Genomic DNA, 21,594 nt, shown 5'->3' on the forward strand with positions numbered 1-21,594 from the left:
AGCCTCTGTTTTTAGAGGAGTGGATAGGGCAGGAGGTGGGCTGACCTAGACTTAGTCGTCTGGCAGCCATAATCCAGGTTTCCAGACAGAACTTATATGTTTTGACTAAAAAGTCAAAACAGGTATAAGTTCTGAATCAGGCCACCAAGCTAATCACGGCTGCAGTAATCAGCTCAGTGGTCTAGGCAACCTGTTCCCCCCCCCCCCCCCGCACTGGTAACGATCATGACAGGAGAGATGCCCAATCTCTCCTGCCGCGATCCCCCCGTGACCCCCCAAAATCTTTCCCATAAGGAGAGATGCCCAATCTCTCGTGCCTTGATCCTCCGTGACCCCCCCTCCCGAATCTTCCCCAGTAGGAGAGGCCAAATCCCTCCTGCCGGACACAACCCACCCACCCCCGAACCCCCTTCCCCCCTGAACCCCTACCGGACTGTGCTCCCACCCCCGGTCCCCTACCCCCATACCCACCCAGACCCCTCCTAACCCCCTCCCCGGATTCCCCCTCTAACCTGGGGAAATGGAGGGATGGACAGGTCCTTCCTCCGTCCAGCCTGCCTTCCTCTCAATGGCAGGCCTGCCCCTTCCCATTGTATTATGGGATGCATCAGGGAGGGGCCTAGGGCCTTAAGTACCTGTGCCAATTCCGGTTAGCCCAGGTGCCTAATGCCCCTCCTATGGTGATCGCACGGTGTTCGGGGGTGGGGGGGTTGTGTCCAGCAGGAAAGATTGGGTATCTCTCTTGCTGGGGAAGGTCTTGTTTTGGGGGTTTGGGACTTGGGTGATTTTTTGTTCAGGAATGTGTTGTAAGGATACACATAGTGGCAGTCTGGGCGATTAAACTGCTGAACATAGAGGTAGGCCATTCCAAAAAAAATACCTCATTTTGGACGGTTTTTTTGAGAATGGACATTTCCCTGCTGCCTACTTTCTGCACCTAGGGACTTAGGCCAGAAAGAAAGACAGACAGACAGCGGCCAAGGAGAGAGAGAGACAAAAAGAAAGAAATACAGACAAAAAGAAAGAAATACAGACAGACAGCGGCCAAGGAGAGAGAGACAGAAAGAAAGATAGCTAGATAGACAGACAGCGGCCAGAGAGAGAGAGAGACAGAAATAAAGACAGACAGACAGCGGCCAAGGAGAGAGAGACACAGAAAGAAAGAAAGCAGCCAAGGAGAAAGAAGAGACAGAAAGAAAGAAAGACAGACAGCAGCCATGGAGAGAAAGAGACAGAAAGAAAGACAGGCAGAAAGCGGCCAAGGAGAGAGAGAGAGAGACAGAAAGAAAGAAAGACAGACAGACAAACAGACAAAGGCCAAGGAGAGATAAAGACAGAAAGAAAGACAGACAGCGGCCAAGGAGAGAGAGAGAGAGACAGAAAAAAAAAGACAGACAGACAGCGGCCAAGGAGAGAGAGAGACAGACAGCGGCCAAGGAGAGAGAGAGAGACAGAAAGAAAGAAATACAGACAGTCAGCGGCCAAGGAGAGAGAGATAGAAAGAAAGAAAGACAGCGGCCAAGGAGAGAGAAACAGAAAGAAAGAAAGAAAGAAAGACAGACAGCGGCCAAGGAGAGAGAGAAAGAAAGACAGTTGATTTTGTAGCCTCTTAAGTCTACACATCTATTCTAGCACCCGTTAATGTAACGGGCTTAAACACTAGTTCAAAAAGATGTCCAATAAAGGCCTTACCTCCCTATTATATTTGGGTCTTTGCTAAAAACAAGGTGGGAATTATACTTTTATATCTTTGATTTTATTTATAAAATGACAAGCTAATTGTTGAGCAGTTGGTGGTTTTTCAATAGGAATGTTAATTAAATGTTTACTGTTACTTAATTCCTTTTGTTAATTTCAATAATCTTTTAGGGGTCCATTTACAAAGGCGCAGTAGCGGTTTCCATGCGTTAAACCGCCTGCCGTGCTAGTACCTAACACCTCCATTGACGAGGCTTTAGGATTTTAGGCTACCGCTGGGGTTAGCATGTGATGAAATGTCCAACTCGCTAACCCCCGTAGTGCGCTTTGATAAAAGGAGCCCTTAGTGTCACTAACATCTGTTCCTATAAGTTTAGAATAATAATCCTTTCTCCTTTCTGTTAGTTTCCTTTTATAAAGAAAGATAATTTTTCTCCATGTTATTCTTAACTCAGTTTGATGTTTCTTCCATCTCTTTTCTAGTTTCCTGCATGCTCGTTTTAGAGTAATTAATTCAGTTGAGAACCATTTCCAAGTTTCCAAGTTTATTTTTATTTTTTTATTCTTTATTCAGTTTTCCAAAACTACAAACAAGCACATTAATTACTTGAGTACAGATTTGCAATAGAAATTAAAGAAAGCTAATAATCCTAAACACAGTTCACTAAGGCAGTGTTAAGTAATTAGAAATAAAATATATATTATTTAGTCCACAAATAAAAGTAAAGATCCAAGTATTAGAATTAATATAGAGAAATATACATAAGTGTACAGAACATCAATTACAAGAGCAGCCCAGGAAACAGTGATGTAAACCCCCCAAGAGCCTATACTTTAAACTGTAGGAGCAGCTAACGGACCAAACACCACTCCACCCTCTTCCTTGGCCGAATAAATTCCAACAATTGCTTTGGTTCGAAGAATAAAAATTTTTTCCCTGAAGTGATACACAACATTTGGCTGGAAATTTCAATAGGAAAGATGCACCCAAAGCCAAAGTTCAGGGTTTATACAACAGGAATTCTTTTTGCCTCTTTTGTGTCACTTGAGCAATATCTGGAAAAATCTGGATTGTCGAACCAAGATTTTATCATTTATGTGTCTGAAGTAAAGTCTAAAAACCAAGTCTCTGTCATGCTCTAAGGCAAATGTCACCAGGAGAGTAATCCTTTCCGTGACTACTTCCAAGGAATTCTCCAGAAAGTCTGTTAAGTTCATTCTTTCCGAATTAGCAGAAGTTGAACTATACTGTTTCTTCCCTGAGGATATAGTTTGAGCCGTGGTGATAGGGGTAGGTTATCTTCCGAGATCATTAAGATATCCTTCAAGTATCTAGTTTCCAAGTTTATTTACAGTTTGATAGACCAGCCATCAACAGATTTAAAATAGTTAAAATAAAAATAGAGTAGTATATCGGCAGGACAAAGACAACGGGGAAGATGAGGATTGATATAGGAGGTGATTGGGGGGGAGGGAAAATTCAAAAATACATCAAAGTTAAAATAAAAATTAAAGGGGTGGTGAGAAGGGAATGGGAGAACAAACGGGGAAGGAAGGTCACTTCTTAAAAGTGGTTTTTATTAGTCACTGAAGCTGACTAGAGAATATATTATTTGTTTTCCCAATTTCTTCTTTCTTTTTTGCAAAGAGGTGTGTTCATCTAATGTATTTCTCACTGTTAGATTCCAGTGTTTAAAAAAGTTCATTGGGTTATCTATATGATTTCTCTGAGTGAAAAAATATTTCCTCCTATTGGTTTTAAAAGTATTTCCCTGTAACATTATCAAGTGTCCCCTAGTCGTAATTTTTGACAAAGTAAAAAATTGATCCATTTGTACCCATTCTATAACACTCATGGTTTTGTACACTTCAATCATATCTCCCCTCAGCCATCTCTTTTCCAAGCTGAAGAGCCTTAACTTTTTTAGTCTTTCTTCATATGAGAAGAGTTCTGTCCCCTTTATAATCTTGGTCACTCTTCCTTGAATCTACAGTATAGTTGGGGATCTTAGATTCTGTTATTTCTGCCAAAGTTAGTGTTATTGCACCAGGGCTTGATTTACTAGCCAGAAGTAATTTCTTCTCAAGAATTCTTTTAGTAGTGTAATAGAATATTTATTCAGTTTTCTATTTTTATATTATGTACTGCTATATCTTTTATGTAATTTGAGTAGTTTTCATTGTATGTTTGTGTGCCATTTCGCTAATTATTATCATCAGTATTTATCATTATATAATAAATATTATATATTCCTTTTTGGAATTATTCATTGTGTACTGCTACTGAGATAAGCCTTTGTTTACTAATGGTTTCTGTAGGACCACTTTCCGTAGACATTTACGAGTCTAGAGGATTGCAAATCAGGAAGTTTCTACCCTAAGTAGAATATTGTGTGATTGATTGTCTGTGACCCAATTTCTGCTACATAATCAACTAGATTTAGGGCCTTTTTCACCAGCAAACTTGGCTGGCTAGGCTGAAATTTTGTCTAAACTTAGGTAGTCTAAATAAAGTCACAGGATAAAAATCACCTACCACTAAAATCTGACCCCAGTAGGGTTATCAAATTGGTACAATTTCACACTACCGTATTTTCACGTAGATAACGCGCACCCGTGTAAAACGTGCACACGGGTATAGCGCGCGGAAAACACAAATTTATGCACAGAAATTTTTATATACCGTGCACACCCGTATACCGCGCATGCTGCCCGACTCTCCTTTCGCCCGCCCCAACTCTCCTCTGGCCACCCCGACTCTCCTTTTGCCCGCCCCGACTCTCCTCTCCCTCTTGAAGTCCTGTCCCCACCCTGAAAGCCTGATGCTCCCCCCCCGACGTCCTATTCACTCCCCCGCAGGACCGCTCGCACGCACTCCCACCCGCACCCCCACCCTGAAGGACCACTCGCACCCCCACAGCCCCCCGACCCCCCCCCCCCATCATGTAGAAGCTCCTACCGGTGTCCTGCTGCTTTCTCTTGGCGGTCCCGGCCCTTCCGTTAGCCCTGCGCCTATGCTGCTTCCTCTTCCAGTGGTTCGCCCTTTCTCTAACGTCATTCCCTCTTGCCCCGCCGACTCCCCGACACGATCGGGGCAAGAGGGAGCTCAAGGCCTCTTGCCCCAGCCAACCGCGGCACCCCAACACGATCGGGGCAAGAGGGAGCTCAAGCCCTCTTGCCCCAGCCAACCGCGGCACCCCTGACACGATCGGGGCAAGAGGGAGCTCAAGCCCTCTTGCCCCCCCGACACGATCAGGGCAAAAGGGAGCCCAAGTCCTCTTGCCCTGCCGACTCCCCAACTCCCCGACAATATCGGGCCAGGAGGGAGCCCAAACCCTCCTGGCCACGGCGACCCCCTACCCCCACCCCGCACTACATTACGGCAAGAGGGATCCCAGGCCCTCCTGCCCTCGACGCAAACCCCCCTCCCCCCAATGACTGCCCCCCCAAGAACCTCTGACCGCCCCCCCCAGCTGACCCGCGACCCCCCTGGCCGACCCCCACGACACCCCCACCCCCCTTCCCCGTACCTTTGTATAGTTGGCCGGACAGACTGGAGCCAAACCCGCCTGTCCGGCAGGCAGCCAACGACGGAATGAGGCCAGATTGGCCCATCGGTCCCAAAGCTCCGCCTACTGGTGGGGCCTAAGGCGCCTGGGTCAATCAGAATAGGCCCGGGAGCCTTAGGTCCCTCCTGGGGGCGGGGCCTGAGGCACATGGGCCCAACCCGTGGAATGATTAAAGGAATGATTAAAAATATTAATTTAAAATGTGAGCTCTCAGGTTAAAAACAGTTTTAAATTCAATAAGTTATTTTTTTTTAAATTGCACATGATTTAGTTTAGGTATTTGGTGTGAGTCTTCCTTTGCACCCCCCATCATTGCAGCAAGGCCTAGAATGGTCAGACAGCTTGCAAGCAACAAGGGCATTTCTATATTAGTTTGAGAGGGTAGATATTGTCTTAGATGGAATAATCTTGTGTTGTCAAAAAACAGTTTAGAGGAAAGGACACTACCAAACGTACATCTAAATTGAAAGTCTGTGTCCAACTAATTTTGTGAACAGTGGTTGTAAGCTTGCACTCATAATAATTAGTCTTAAAGAATTGGGCCTTAAATTCAGAAGGGACTTAAACTCCACCAATGAGACTCTAGTCTCTTATCATGAGTTCATATTATTCTCATCGGCCCCATTGCAGGGAAAAAACCAGAAAAGAAAAAAAACTCCTGTTATGAAGAAAAACTTTTCTGGGGAAAAAAATGCATGCTATCAAGTAATCCAAGCAAGTAAAAGTTCAAACCAAAACTTTTCTTCTCTTCTTAATTCTCGGATTACAATCATCATTTGATGAAAAGTAGGAACGCCACGAAGAAACAGCTAAGTGGCGTTTGGATTTAATTCTCTTCAATGTTTGCTAGGTCTTGAACTTTTCATTTTTTTAATTTTGAGTTCGGTGGATTGTATGCTACTTGATAGTGTATGGTTTTAATAGCAGCATGTTTGAATTTAACTCTCTTCAGTGTTTGTTAGGTCCTGAATTTTCATTTTTTGTATTTTGAGTCCAGTGGATTGCGTGTGGTTGTTTATCAGAAAGGTTTTTCTCCGTAATAGGAGTTTTTTTATTTTCTGGATTTTTCTCACAGTGGGGACGATGAGAATAATATGAACTCATGAAAAGAAGCTATAGTCTCATTGGTAGAGTTTAAGTCCCTTGTGGATTTGAGGCCCAATTCTTTAAGACTAATTATTGTGAGTGTGAGCTTACAATCAAAAAATTAACTTGGACACAGATTTTCAATTTAGATAGCCTTGAGTTGGAGAGGTCCAGTGACTCCACTTGGTCATTCTGAGGTCTCTCTAAGGGCCCTGTAAAGTGTCGTTTCAGTGGGGCTGTCAGTGTGAGGTCCCGCTGTTGTTTAGGCCCTTCCACTGGGTTGGACCAGTGGTTAACAATTCAGGCCTGGACCAGTGGTTAACAATTTTCATGTGGGGGCAAGTTGGTGCTTTGTCTCAGTGATCTCATGGTCTTGGATTGTCAGTGGAGAGAAGAGGGATGATGTTCCTGCTTCCCTTCCTTCTCTCTCTTCTGGTCTGTGGGTTCATTGGTGTATTCAGTGGAACAAGATGGGGGGGGGGGGGGGGGGCTGTTGCTTCATATTTCCTGTGTAGACGTCATTGTATAAGGATTGTGATTGCAGGTCCTGAATGCTCATCCAGGGCATGTGATGGTTTCTGGTGGTTTCAGTCTCTCTTGGCCCTCCTTGGCCTGCACAAGGGGCCTGCCGGTGGGAGAGGCCCACCTGGCTGTTGGCCCTTTTACAGGGCAGAAGAAGTGCTGCTGGTGTTGAGGGGGCAGGGCTTGGCTTGGTTGGTGCAGTGAGGATTGGGTGGAGGAAGGAGGGACAAGGGAGCTCAGAACAGTTTACATTAATTTATTCAGGTATGCAAGCATTTTCCCTGTCTGTCCTGGTGGATTCACAATCTATCTAATGTACCTAGGACAATGGGGAGATTAAGTGACTTGCCCAGGGTCACAGGGAGCAAAGTGGGTTTGAACCCACAACCTCAGGGTGCTGAGGCTTTAGCTTTAACCACTGTGCCACACACTCTTCCCCCTGTTGCATTGTTGCAGGATATTCATGTACTACTGTGTGTGTTCAGCTTTTAATTCACAAATGAATTAATGTGGAGATGGGATATATGAACTGTTGAGCAAGGTATATGTTTCCAAAGCACGGACCATGTTGGGTCCCTAGTATACTCTGAAAAGAAACAATAAATCCAAGTTGAATGTCAAAATCTCCAAATATAAACACAAAATACATTCAAATTATATAGCTGGTGAGAGGGGTAGCCACTATTTATAACAATTCTAATAATAACATAAGAATTGCCGCTGCTGGGTCCATCGTGGTCAGCATTCTGATCCCGCGGCAGCCCTTAGGTCAAAGACCAATGCCCTAACTGAGTCTAGCCTTATCTGTGTTCATTCTGGTTCAGCAGGAACTTGTCTAACTTTGTCTTGAATCCCTAAAGGATGTTTTCCCTTATAACAGCCTCTGAAAGAGCCTTCCAGTTTTCTACCACTCTCTGGGTGAAGAAGAACTTCCTTACATTTGTATGGAATCTATCCCCTTTTAACTTTAGAGAGTGCCCTCTCATTCTCCCTTCCTTGAAGAGGGTAAACAATCTGTCTTTATCTACTAAGTCTATTCCCTTCATTATCTTGAATGTTTCAATCATGTCTCCTCTCAGCTCCTCTTTTCAAGGGAGAAGAGGCCCAGTTTCTCTAATCTCTCACTGTACAGCAACTCCTCCAGCCCCTTAACCATTTTAGTTGCTCTTCTCTGGACCATTTCAAGTAGAACTGTGTCCTTCTTCATGTACAGCGACCAGTCCTGGACGCAGTATTCCAGGTGAGGGCGCACCATGGCCCGGTACAGCGGCATGATAACCTTCTTCGATCTGTTTGTGATCCCCTTCTTAATCATTCCTAGCATTCTGTTTGCCCTTTTCACCGCCACCCCACATTGCACGGACGGCTTCATTGACTTGTCTACCAGTACTTCCAAGTCTCTTTCCTGGGGGAGTCTCTTCGAGTACTGCACCAGGAATCCTGTATTCATGTATAAGATTTTTGTTACTGACATGCATCCAGGATAAAGCAAAATAGTGTATACTGGAGACAACTTAACTTCAAAACAATTTCTGAAGTGGGAGACACATCCCTGGTCATAAAAAAAACACTCTGCTCTAGCATATTCATAATACCAAAAATTGCAGACTTAATCATTCAAAAACTCTTACTACAGCTATATTGAATTGAGCAAAAAACACTTATCTTCATAGATATGGTCCACTCAACATGCAGCTCAAGGCAGAAAAGCAAATAGGTGCTCTGGATGCTCTCACTCACAGTATTCCTCATATATTGTGCATAGTGTGACTGAAATTCCAAACATCCATTGAACGGATCCCCAACAGGACCCCTGTTTCGCAAAAGCTTCTTCAGGGGAACCGCTACAAAATCCAAACAAAACAATTCAAAAAACTCCATAGAAAAGAAAAAAGAAAACATCCATATAACTGAAAATATACTTTTCAATCGAGCATTTGAAGTGTTACTAATCAAAATGGCTCCTTGTCATCCCAGAAATTAAATGTTCAGTCATAATGAGCTCATCACAACCTGACGTCATGATGTCTATTTGAGTCACAGACTTTCAATGTGATTCAAAATATATTCAAAAAATGTTTTTATACTTGTATACTGTACTAATCATTCATTAATATAAATAGAAGGATTCACAACTTATAATAACAAGGAGATATGGATAGCTCACAGAGTCTGAGTCCATATAATTGTGATGAGTTTTTCTCCAGATTGTTTATTGATTACACAGGCCAACAAAAAAATTTTTTCTCATTGCCTTAGGTTTTTGATCTGTTCCTGGGGTTATTTGGGGCACTGATTCATAAACTTGCATTGGATAGACAGTATCAGCTCTAGTTTCTTAAATATAGTTATGGGTTAGTAGATACGTCTTTGGGATAGTAGAGCCAAACAGGATCATTTGACAAAAAAATTGGCCACCGAGAGAATATATGGTAGTTGGAGGACAAAATGTAATCAATGAATCTTTGGTAGCATGTGATAAAATCATACTGCTACCACTACATATAAAGCTAGGCCTGATGAAACAATTTGTAAAGGCTTTGAATAAAGATGGTTCATGCATAATCAAAACATACGTCTAAGACCAATTTGGATGTAGGGCGCTAGTCACCCAAAGTCGACAGCTGCAAAATGTCCATTCTCAAAAAGTACATCTAAAATATTTTTTTCAAAAATCATCTCTGTACATCCAGGCGTTTGATCGTCCTGACCACCACTACGTCTTTCTTTATACCACATTCTCAACCAAAATTTCATCCAAGTCCCAAACGCCCAGAACAAGACCTTTTGGACATGGAAGGGGCCAGCATTGTGATGGACTGGTCACCCAGACATGGCAATAGAGCAGTGGGGCACCTTACAGGACATGCTGTGAACTACACAAAAAAGATACCACATAAACATCTCACTAGAACTCCCTTATGGTGAGCCCGCCAAAACACCCTCAAAATCTACTATACCCACCTGTCTACAATCCCAGTAGCCCTTATGGCTGCAGGTAGCACCTATATGGCAGTAGGAGTTTGGGAGTTTTGGTAGGCTCACATATTCCAGCATGAATGTAGTGGTTAGAGAGGCTTATGGGTCTGGGTCCTCCTTTCTATGGTTCACTAGCCCACACTCAAGACTACCTAAGCCATCTCTGTGCAGCTCTGCTAGGCTTTCCTATACCAGGTGCTGATGGTCCGGAGACAGGTATGTATGTTTTTAATCTGCAGTGGGGTCAGTGAAAATAGGGGGAGTATGTGTGGGGTCTTTACTTTGTCTCTGCAGTGGTTATCTGGTCACTTTCAATACCTGTCTTTACATTGTCTAACTCACAATGTATATGATTCACCTAGGCAGTCTTGTCAAACATTCAATTATCCATGCAGGACAACTAAGTCTAGGTCGGTCAACATCCTACCCTAACCACTCCTCCAAAAATGTCCCTTTCAGTTCAGGGCGCACAGCGGGATTCAGAGGCCTAAAATGTCCCTAGATAAGTCTAAAAAGCCATTTCGATTATTGGCACTTGGACGACCTGTCTTTTAGATCGTCCAAGGGACAACTTGGGCAGGTTTTTAGATGTATTTAAATTTCGATTATGAGCCCCATAGCGCCTGGACTTACCATGTAAAAACTGAAGACAGGAATTTTCGATGGTCAACAGATCAGACAACTTATAAATAACATAGTTACATAGTAACATAGTAGATGACAGCAGATAAAGACCCGAATGGTCCATCCAGTCTGCCCAACCTGATTAATTTAAATTTTTAAAATTTTTTTCATAGCTATTTCTGGGCAAGAATCCAAAGCTCTACCCGGTACTATGCTTGACAGTTAATAACTGTTCCCTCTAAGCTGAGCAGGTGTCCTCCAGCTGCATTGCTACCACTAGGGGGTGGAATATTTTCAGTCGCTAAGGACAGGTATGTTCCCTGGAGTCCTGCAGAACTTGCCTGTCCCTCACAATTGAAAAATGTGACAGTAAAACAGCACCCTCTATTGGTGAGACTGTGGGTGGAGGACTCCTGCTCAGCTTAGAGGGAACATCCCACTGCCAAAATATACGTTAAAACCTACTCCAGCCCATCTACACCCTCCAAGCCACTGAAGCCCTCCCCAGCCCATCCCCTACCAAACAGCCATACACAGACACAGACCGTGCAAGTCTGCCCAGTACTGGCCTTAGTTCAATATTTAATATTATTTTCTGATTCTAGATCCTCTGTGTTCATCTCAGGCTTCTTTGAACTTAGTCATAGTTTTACTCTCCACCACCTCTCTCGGGAGCGCATTCCAGGCATCCACCACCCTCTCCATAAAGTAGAACTTCCTAACATTGCCTTTGAATCTACCACCCCTCAATCTCAAATTATGTCCTCTGATTTTACCATTTTCCTTTCTCTGGAAAAGATTTTGTTCTACGTTAATACCCTTCAAGTATTTGAATGTCTGAATCATATCTCCCCTGTCCCTCCTTTCCTCTAGGGTATACATATTCAGGCTTCCAGTCTCTCCTCATACGTCTTCTGGCGCAAGCCTCCTATCATTTTCGTCGCCCTCCTCTGGACTGCTTCAAGTCTCACATTTCATAGCATCAATGAATGAAATCGAATCATGTGCCTGGTCTTCATTTGTTCTTGTTGTGAAAAACTTTCTTGGCAACAAGAAGGCAGACAACTACACACAATTAGAAGATATGCTCTTTCATTTTGATAGGCTTGGCTGTAACATGAATGTTAGTCCATTATCTGCCACAGTCACTTAGATCACTTTCCAGAGAAGCTTGGTGACTTAAGCGAAGAGCAAGGTGAAAGATTTCACCAACTGACGCAAAAAAATGGAGAACTTCGTGAAATGTTCAACTGCTATGATCCTTAGATAAACAATGAATGTAGAACACCCACAATTATATAAAGTGCAAAATCTATACCCAAACAGAGGGAAAAGACCTCAATTAACCCCGAAGATTCAATCAATAAGTTGAAACTTTTTTGGGGGGTTAAGGTATCATCATTGGTTCGCTCTTCTGTTGTGAATCCTATTTATTATATAACTAAATTATCTTTAATATTTCTCTATATGTTTTAAATAATTGTATAGTTAAATATTTCTCTTATATTTTAAATAACTGAAAGAGAGCCGGCAACCAGATGACTATAGTGGTGATATTCAGCAATCTGACTTTATAAATCAATATTAACAAGTACTTATCTTTTTTAAGCCCGACGGATGCCACATCCATTTCACACCAGAAGGCTTTTTCAAGGAATATGATAAAGCTCGCTCGATTGCCAATGTCAATACTGTTTGTTTAAAAAAGAGAAATACGTGGAGGGGCATAATCAAAAAAAAGTCTAAGTACCCTTTTGGCCTAAGTCCTTAAACGTTCAAAGCAGAAGCAGGGAAAGTGTCCATAACCAAAACAAACGTCCTTGTTTGATTATGGCCTGCCTCTACTAAACGCCCAGATCACCACTACGTCTACACTTGTACCCAAACGACGTCTACACTTATACCCCATAATGAACCAAAAAAACGCCTAAGCCCCAAACGTCCAACAGAAGGGCTTTTAGGCGAAGGAGGAGCCATTCCTTCGCCTAAAAGCTGGATTCTGTAACCGTTGTCTGTCAAAAACAATACCGGTAACAGAACGCCCCCCCCCCCCCCAACGATCCAGGCAGGAGAGTGCCCAAGCTCTCCTGCCATGTCGAACTGCGACCCCCCCCCCCCCCCCCCCGACAACATCGGGGCAAGAGGGAGCTCAAGCCCTCTTGCCCCGTCCAACCGCGACCCCCCCCCAACAACATCGGAGCAAGAGGGAGCTCAAGCCCTCTTGCCCCACCGACTCCCCGACGATATCAGGGCAAGAGGGAGCCCAAGCCCTCTTGCCCCGCCGACTCCCCGATGATATCAGGGTAAGAAGGAGCCAAAGCCCTCTTGCCCCGCCGATTAACATCGGGCCAGGAGAGAGCCCAAGTTCTCCTGGCCCCAGCGACCACCCCCCCCCCGCGACTGGATTGGGCCAGGAGGGAGCCCAAGCCCTCCTGGCCCTGGCAACCACCCCCCCCCCCCCATGACTGGATTGGGCCAGGAGGGAGCCCAAGCCCTCCTGGCCCCGGCGACCACCCCCCCGCAACTGGATTGGGCCAGGAGGGAGCCCAAGCCCTCCTGGCCCCGGCGACCCCCTACCCCCCACCCCCCATTACATTACAGGCAGGAGGGATCCCAGGCCCTCCTGCCCTCGACGCAACCCCCCTCCCCCCAACGACTGCCCCTCCAGAACCCCCTGATCGCACCCCCCGCCGACCCGTGACCCCTCCGGCTGACCCCACATCCCCTCCACCCCCACCCCCCTTCCCCGTACCTTTTAAAGTTGGCCAGACGGACGGGTGCCAAACCCGTCCGGCAGGCAGCCGACGCCAGAATGGGCCCGCATTGGCCCAGCCATCTCAAAGCCCCGCCCACAGGTGGGCCTAAGGCACCTGGGCCAATCAGAATAGGGCCGGGAGCCTTAGTCCCCTCCTGTGGGCAGGGCCTTAGGCACATGGGCCCAACTTTAAAAGGTACGGGGAAGAGGGGTGGGGGTGGGGGGGTCGTGGGGTCGGCCGGGGGGTCGCGGGTTGGCGGGGGGCGATCAGGGGTTCTTGGGGGGGCTGTCATTGGGGGGAGGGGGTTACGTTGAAGGCAGGAGGGCCTGGGATCCCTCCTGCCCTTAATGTAGTGGGTGGTGGGGGGTAGGGGGTTGCAGGGGCCAGGAGGGCTTGGGCTCCCTCTTCGCCCAATCCAGTCACGGGGGGTGGTCGCCGGGGCCAGGAGAGTTTGTGCTCCCTCCTGGCCCAATCCAGTCGCAGGGGGGTGGACGCTGGGGCCAGGAGAGCTTGGGCTCTCTCCTGGCCCGATATCGGCGGGGAGTCGGCGGGGCAAGAGGGCTTGAGCTCCCTCTTGCCCCGATGTTGTGTGTGTGTGTGGGGTGATGCATTGCGGCAGGAGAGATGCCTCATCTCCCCTACCGCGATGCCATTACTCCTCTACCTGAGCTGCCGTGACCCACGGCAGGAGAGATAGGGCATAATGCATAATGCAGAGAAGTTTATTATTATGGGAAGATATTTGGCTTTTGGCCCTCATTAACATGGTATCATACGTCAATGCCACTGGATTTTCCAATAATTTATTCACTTCATCCCAAATGGATCTTCAAAATTTAAGTATAAATGGACAATAGAGCAGTAAATGATCCAATGTCCCTATCTTGAATGACAGTGCCAGTACCTATTAGACTTAGAACTATCCAATTTCTGTAGACGAACAGGGTCCAAAAAGCTCTATGTAACAAGAAAAACCATGTTTGTCTCATAGATGCAGACGCCGAACAACTCATCCTCCAAGTCCAGATTTGTGGCCATTGAGAGGCAGTAATCTGCTGCTTTATCTCAATGCTCCAAATGTCACAAAGACCAGTCTGTGGTTTCTTGTTTAAAAATTCAGAAATTAATTTGTACCACTGAGTGGCCTAATGTCCCAGGAAATCTGTCTTAAAGCATAGGACCAGCAAACTATACTGATCTTTAAGATTTTGCCAGTCAGGGAACCCCTTCTGAATGGCTTGCTTCAACTGCAACCACCTATAATTTTAGACTTAGCAATACCAAATGTTTGTTGATATTTTTTTTTCAATGGGCGAGCAGAGTGAAGAGTGGTATATGGCACATGTTCTGTATCTCAAAAACTAGAGCTGATAGGAGAAAACTGGTGCCGTGTTTGGAATCAGCAGGTTAAATAGAACCAGAAACAGGTCTAACATTTGAGGCACCAAAATGAGTGTTGGCCGGTGTTATAATTTATTGTGAAAAGGTAATGTGTTCTTAGGGTTTCAGAAAGGCATTGCTGCAGTGTCAGCTCAGAACCATTTATCTGAAATGAAGACATACCACAAGGAATAAACAACTTCCCCAATAACTGGGAAGAAGATTATATCCTGTGTCATAAAAATAGATACAGGGCACATCTAATGTGAAGAAGGGAGATTATCCATATAAAGGGAGTTCTGCCCTGTAGAATCAAAGCTTACAAACTTCAAGGCTATCTGAGTCAACTAATCACATACACCAGGATAGCAATATGGCACAGATTTACAGTACATGAGCTATGCCTTATAAAGTTAAAAATACGGGGTAAATATTCAGCCAGCATCAGTGAGCATTTTGCTGACTGCCGCCGGTGTTATTCTCAGATATTCAGTGCAAGGCCACGAATGAGCTTCAGCACTGAATATCCAGGTTGTGCAGCCCAGCTAACACATAGCCAGTTACCAACCATGGGTTTCCACATAAAGCTAGGACTGTGTTTTATGTGGTCCCATTTATGCAATTACCTAGTATCATTAAGTGATGAATATCAGCACTTAACTAGCCACGTGCTGGCTCTACTCCTGTCCCAGAACATCTCCAAAATAGCTTGTTTTTATTTAGGTTCTAATTGTTAATTTTCAGTAATGATAACTGGTTAAGTGCTACTGAAAATTTAAGGATAGCTCTGAGCAAGTGATTTTACCAGTCAGAAGCCATTTCTGGCAGGTTAAATCATTTCGATATCGACCATGGAAATTCTATAACCAGCACCTAGACTTAGGCGTTGGTAGGCACCCTGCCAATGTCTAAGTTAATTGAAAAATGCCTTCAGAAATGGAAAAAATGGCAGTGTTAAAGCACCTACCGATGCCTAAATAAAAGGCTGCTTTAAGCCATGGAATGCCAAAGTAGGCATGGCAGAAGTGGCATTAAGCAGGCTAAAGCAGCTACCTGGCTGTGATTCACAGCAAGATAAGTGGCTGAAATGTAGGCCCAGAAAACCCTGGCTTATATTTCAGCCACCTATCTATGCCACCAGGGATCCTAAAGTCAGGCCACAGCAGTCATAAGGTGATCGCAGCAGGGGAAGTTATCCCCGATCAGCTGATCCAGCAATGCTCCCTGGAGGTGGGGGGTTTGGGAGTATCGGTAGTTGAGGGGGGTTGTAGGTAGATTTATGGGTATAACTAATTAGTGCAACATAAACAAGTTACGTGCATATCTCGTATCTAGGACACCATAAATACCTTTCCACAGTTTCTGTAATTTTTGCCAGTTTATACTAAATAGAGACCAGGGCTATATGAAATATTTTATTATAGAAATAGAAAAATATAATTCACAAGCCAGCAGTAAATAACTATTTGTTCACAATATCTCTGAATACGTACATATATCTCATTACATAATTATTATACAATAATCCCTAAGTAAATGAGCAAATATAACTACTTCTTACACACTAGATAATTCCTTATAATAATAATTCCTGAATAGCAGCAATCTCTAAATAGCTTATCACCATGGGACCTAACTATCCTTATCCCAAACAATAGAATTTTATCTGACCCAGTTGAGAAGATAGATGATTCCTTATTCTCACCACTTGAAGGCTATGCCTCATCAGAACCGGGAGATGTAATTCTTCGTTCCCTCTAGTGTAACAGATGTGAAAATTCCTCTGATCAGGAACAGTCCATTAGTCACTGGAAAAGCTGTAAATTAGATCTGCCTCTCAGTCCCTTATGTGAGGTGAAAACCAGGTCTGTACAAAAAGTCCTGTTTCTTCACTCTTTGGTAGAGCTAATCACAATAGGTAACTTATCAGATTTTATTATTATTGAAGGTGTGCAGAGACCTATGCTAAGATCCAAGCTCCCTTACACCTCAGCACAGACTAACTATTAATTAGGCACCTTCTCCTTAGTTCTCATCAGAGGACCTCCCTCTGACCAATCCAGAAACAATCCCAATTAGCAGCCTTTCCCCAATTAGTAGCCTTTCTGTATATTCGTGTACCAGCCTTCAGAGAGAGGTGCCTCAGTAGATAAGAGAGAGACACATAACGATCATGGCATCTCATCCCTCCTACAACTTTCTCAGGAGCTGAGCCGGGCAGCTGTCCTTGACTGAAGAAATACAGAGTTCTTGTAAACAAGTCCAAAATGCACCTGGCAGGCAGCAGGCAACAAAGATGATTTCTTCTTTTCTTTTCTTGCAAAAAATGGTTCAGGCTTTGTGACATCATAGAGGCTTAACCCCAGGTGTGAGAAGAAGGAACAACCCCTACAGGCCATGAGTTCAGGGGGTTTGGGATGTCGGGGTGGGTGGCTTGGGGGTATCAGCGGTTGAGCTGGGTCATGGGTTTGGGGGGGGGCCTGCAAACAGAAAGGAATGGGCATCTCTCTTGCCTATCACGGTTGTACAGGGGGTACTTCAGGGGTTCCGGCAGGAAGGAGTGAGCATCCCTCCTGCCAGTGTTGGGGGATCCCCTCCTGCAGCTGCTTAGCTGATCGTGGAAATTGTATTTCCCCTTCCCTCTCCCCCTGATCAGCTGAGCCAGCAGGACCCCTAAAACCACAGCTTTGGGGAGCACTGCTGGCTCAGCTGATCGGGGATGACTTCCCCTGCTGTGATCAGCTTATGGCTGCTGCGGACTGACTTTAGGATCCCGCGGAAGCATAGATAGGTGAATGATATGTAGGTCAGGGTTTTCTGGACCTACATTTCAGCTGCCTATCTTGGCTGAATTAGGCCTGATTCTGTAACTGGTGCTGTTGAGTGATTTTAAGGTGGCCACCGACATAGGTGCCGGATACAGAATCCAGCCCAAAGTGTGCACATCATACTTGTTCTGGAATACACACTAAAAAAATGTTTTAATATACTTCATATTTTGTTTTGCCTTAGGAAGAGTGTCATGGTATATTTAGAATTAATCTCAGTGTTTCAAGAAATTTAAACTTGAAGCTAAAGCCTGGAGAAAAAAAGCCAGGATTCTGGGTGCCTCGTGTCTGGTAAGTTAAAAATGAATGCTGACTTTAACAAAGCTGCAGTAGAGGTTTCTATTATGGGCCGGCAAGGTAAATTTTCCAACGCTCATAGAATTCCTATGAGCGTCAAAGCATTTACCTTTTCTAACATGGCTTTGTAAAAGGAACCCTAAGTCATTTCTGGAAAAAAAACAAACCAGGCTTAAGCAATGTTCTCAAATATTTTATGAAGCCTGAATATTAAATACAAAAATTCAAAATTTAAGAAATAAAAGTAATTACATTACAATCAATAAAATAACTGGATATTTGTCTTTTTTTAAAAGATTGCATAAGCAGTAACACTGTCATCTTCGATGAGACAAGAAAATGTGTGAATATTTCATGGTAACATACTATACATTTGCCTGTGCTGCAACTATTAACCAATGGGATCATAATATAAGCAAAAGTTATAAATATTTCATTTATACTGGGGAGAGGGGGGTCTGAAGATCCGAGAGGCTCCCAAGTGCATCCAGGAGTGAATGCTGCGGTTATCGTGGCTGGTGCGGTTGCTGTGTACTCCAGGCAAGCATTTAGTGAAGGGAGCCTGGGGAGCTCACCCTCTCCACTCTTCCTCCCCCTCCCCCACTCACTCACATATACACCCTCTCACCTCTACCATCTCTTTCCAGTTCTGTTACTATCACAACTTCAACCTTCCTACTTGTTCAGTTGTAACTGCAGCAGGGTGGCACAATATAATATTTTCAAAATTTTATTTATATTTATTTTCATTTTTCTAGCCCTCCCCTGTTAATTAATTTTTCCATTCTCAAGTTTCATCTCCCCTCTAATTTCTACAGTAATAGATTGATATTCAACTGAGTGGGTCAGCCACTGTTATTCAGAGTAGAGAATGACATGGTGACAAAATTCATCACCATTTTCATTCCCGTAGATAACCATGCAAAACCATCTCGTGTCATTCTTTAGTGTCTATCTCAACCTCTGCAGGCTGCCCTAATTAGCTGAAGGTGAGACTGGAAGGCCAGGAGGGAAGCCGGAGGACGCTATAAAGAAAGGGGGAACATACAGGCCTTCGGGTGGGGGGGGGTGGCCCTGGTGTAGAAGAACATGGGGGCCTGGTGTAAAAGTACACGGATGGATGGAGGGAGGAGGGTCCAAAGAGACATGCATATATTGGACTGAGGGGGAGAGAGGGGGCGGAAAAGAAATAATGGGTCTAAAAACAGAGGAGAGGGAGAGAGATGGTAGACAAAAGGATTTAGGGAGGGAAGGAACAGAAAGGGAGAGAAGTTGGACTCAAAGGATGGTGTAGAGGTGGGGGTGATAGAGATACTGGATAGGAGGGCAGTTGGGAAGAGATAGGGAGAGATAGTGGACCCTGGGATGGTGGGGAAGGAGAGAGAGATGCTGGATGAAAGGGTAGATGAGAGGAGGAGAGATGGTGAATCTAGGGATGGTGGGGTCCATCGCTGCAGCTGTGGGGATGGATATGAAAAAAAGGAAAGATGCTAGACCTCTGGGGGAGGGAAGGGGAGGATAGAGATGGAAGATGGATGGTTTGCATGGAGAAAGAAGAAAACGACAAATGGGCAGGAGACCCTGGCAAGCGAGTTATCAGAAGACAAACAGTAACCAGAGCCTGGGACCAACATGATTTTAATAATGACCAGACAACAAAAGGTAGAAAAAATAATTTTATTTTCTGTTTTGTGTTTACAATATGTCAGATTTGAAATATGTATCATTCCAGAGCTGGTGTTAGACCACAAACATGAGCTAGGATATAACAGAGAGAGGAAAAGCATTTTTTGTTTGTTTATTTTGTTTATACCACAGTGCCAGTGTATATAGGAGAGGGCAAAGGGGGTGGGGTGGGTGAAGAGGCTATAAAATAAACCCACCAGGATGTTTGAAAAAAACACCCAATTAGGCAGGAAAATCAAATTGAATTGAAAATCGATTCAATAGGCTGAATCGAATCAAATCAAAAAATTTTTTTCTTGAATCAGGCAGCACTAGCAGAACTTGGGCAGAGTTGGCACTTAATTGGTTAGTAGCATCATTCAATTTGCTTACCAGTTAGGGAAGCACATAAAATTGGGACAGCAAAAGTTTGTCCTAACTTTATCTACCGTGTTAACTAGTGCCCGGTTAACTTCCAGGTGACCACTTAAAAATCACTATGGACTGAATATTGGGCCCTTAATTTTTTGTTCTTCTGTTACTCATTTTATTTTCTCAGCATTTCCTCTAGATTTTTCTGTTCAAGTTTCAAATTTAATTTATTCTTGATACTACATTTCATGAAGGTATCTTGGAGGTTTATATAATACTTCAATGTTATAAGTTCAATTTCTTTGGTTTTTTTACTTTCCTTGTATTTCCCTTTATCCTACCTATTTTTTCCCTTCTGTTCTCCCTCCCTTCCTACTCTCTCATGCATAAACCCTTATTCCTCATCTCTCTACACACTCTATGATCCTCACTTTTCCATAATCCCTCATCTCGCTCTACCCTCCTCTATGCTTCTTTCATCTGCACATCGCCATTTTCCTAACTTTCTACTTCTGCCCCTTCCCATAACAGTTCTTTCTCCCCTTTCCTTCCCTCCATATTTTTATCTTCCTTTATCTCTTTTCTTCCCTCCTCACACCATCCCCACTGATCACTCCTTCCTCCCACCTCTCACCTTCTCCCTCCCTAGTACATTCTCTCTCTTTCTCTTCCTCCTTTTCTTTCTTCAGCTTTACATGCATTCTTACTCCTTTCATCTCTCCCACAACTCTCACCCTTTTCCCTTCCTAACACACATGCCCCCAACCTTTCTCACCACCTGTTGACATATTCTCTCTCCCCTCCCTATTCTCTCCAGGTGTAATCTCTCACCCCTCTTTTCCCCTCCCTCCCAGAAAAGCCTCTCGCTTCCACTCCCCAACATAATCTGTTCCATCTCCTTTCCCTTCCATACCAGGCATACATTATTTCCTTCCCTCCCCCTCACCTCATCAATCCCTGCTGCCTCCTGGCACACCTCTTACCAGCTTTCCAGTTTCTATACTTATCTCTCTGTTTATTCCGTTCCCATCCATGTCCCTCATTCTTTCATCCACTTTCTAGTTTCTCATTTCTACCATCTGTTTGCATTCCCTTCCCAGGCTCATTCACTTCTGACTTTCATCTACTTAACAACCTCCTCCCCCTCCATTTCTTCCCTGTTACTTATGCCTGCTGTACCTCCAGTGCGCCTTAGTAAAAGGACCCCCTAAGTACTGGGAAATAGAGAGTTTTAATCCCTTCACTGTGTAAACTCAGATTGCCTAATATTATTGGGGTTTAAGGCAAATATTTTGTATTTAATCTGAGAACTGACAGTTTAAAACTTTAAGACTGGTCTCTTGTCTTGGAATTCTGAGAGGTTCTGTGGTACAGAGTTGTTTCCAGTCAGTATTGCTGATATACAGCACTATCAGGCTCTGTGTGAGGAAGCTGTGAAACTTGAAGTAATTACTGAGGAGTTTCATTATTTCTGAATCAAAGATACTTGGATATTCAGATAAAGCTGAAGTGACTCAGCTATTGTGTGAATGTGTGTGTTTAAACTCTAAGCTGATTTCATATCAGAAGCTTTTTGCATGGGGGGGGGTTGTGGGAGGGTCAGTTTAGGGATTAAAGAATTATCTGTTCTTTTGCACATGTAGTTAGAAATGCATGGTCTTAGCCTAAGAAGACACAGCAACTCAACAGTAGAATTCTTCAGTACTTAAAATGCAAATGCTGCAGGCAGAGATCATATGAAAGAAAAACTATCGTGATGTAATTGGGCAAAATCCAATTATTGAAGCAACAATTTGTGGGGTGAAAACTTTATGCATA

The 21,594-nt window shown here is 44.2% G+C and overlaps 1 protein-coding gene across 1 annotated transcript in view; it reads left to right on the forward strand.

The window, feature by feature from the left end:
• The window catches only part of NALCN (sodium leak channel, non-selective), a 1,129,711-nt gene that overhangs the window by 848,963 nt on the left and 259,154 nt on the right, over positions 1-21,594 (forward strand). Inside the window, exon 28 of the mRNA XM_033948885.1 lies at positions 17,627-17,733. Coding sequence (XP_033804776.1) covers positions 17,627-17,733 — 107 coding nt within the window. The remainder of the gene's footprint in view (positions 1-17,626; positions 17,734-21,594) is intronic.

Source organism: Geotrypetes seraphini, chromosome 6 (genome assembly GCF_902459505.1).
Source record: "Geotrypetes seraphini chromosome 6, aGeoSer1.1, whole genome shotgun sequence".
Taxonomy (NCBI): domain Eukaryota; kingdom Metazoa; phylum Chordata; class Amphibia; order Gymnophiona; family Dermophiidae; genus Geotrypetes; species Geotrypetes seraphini.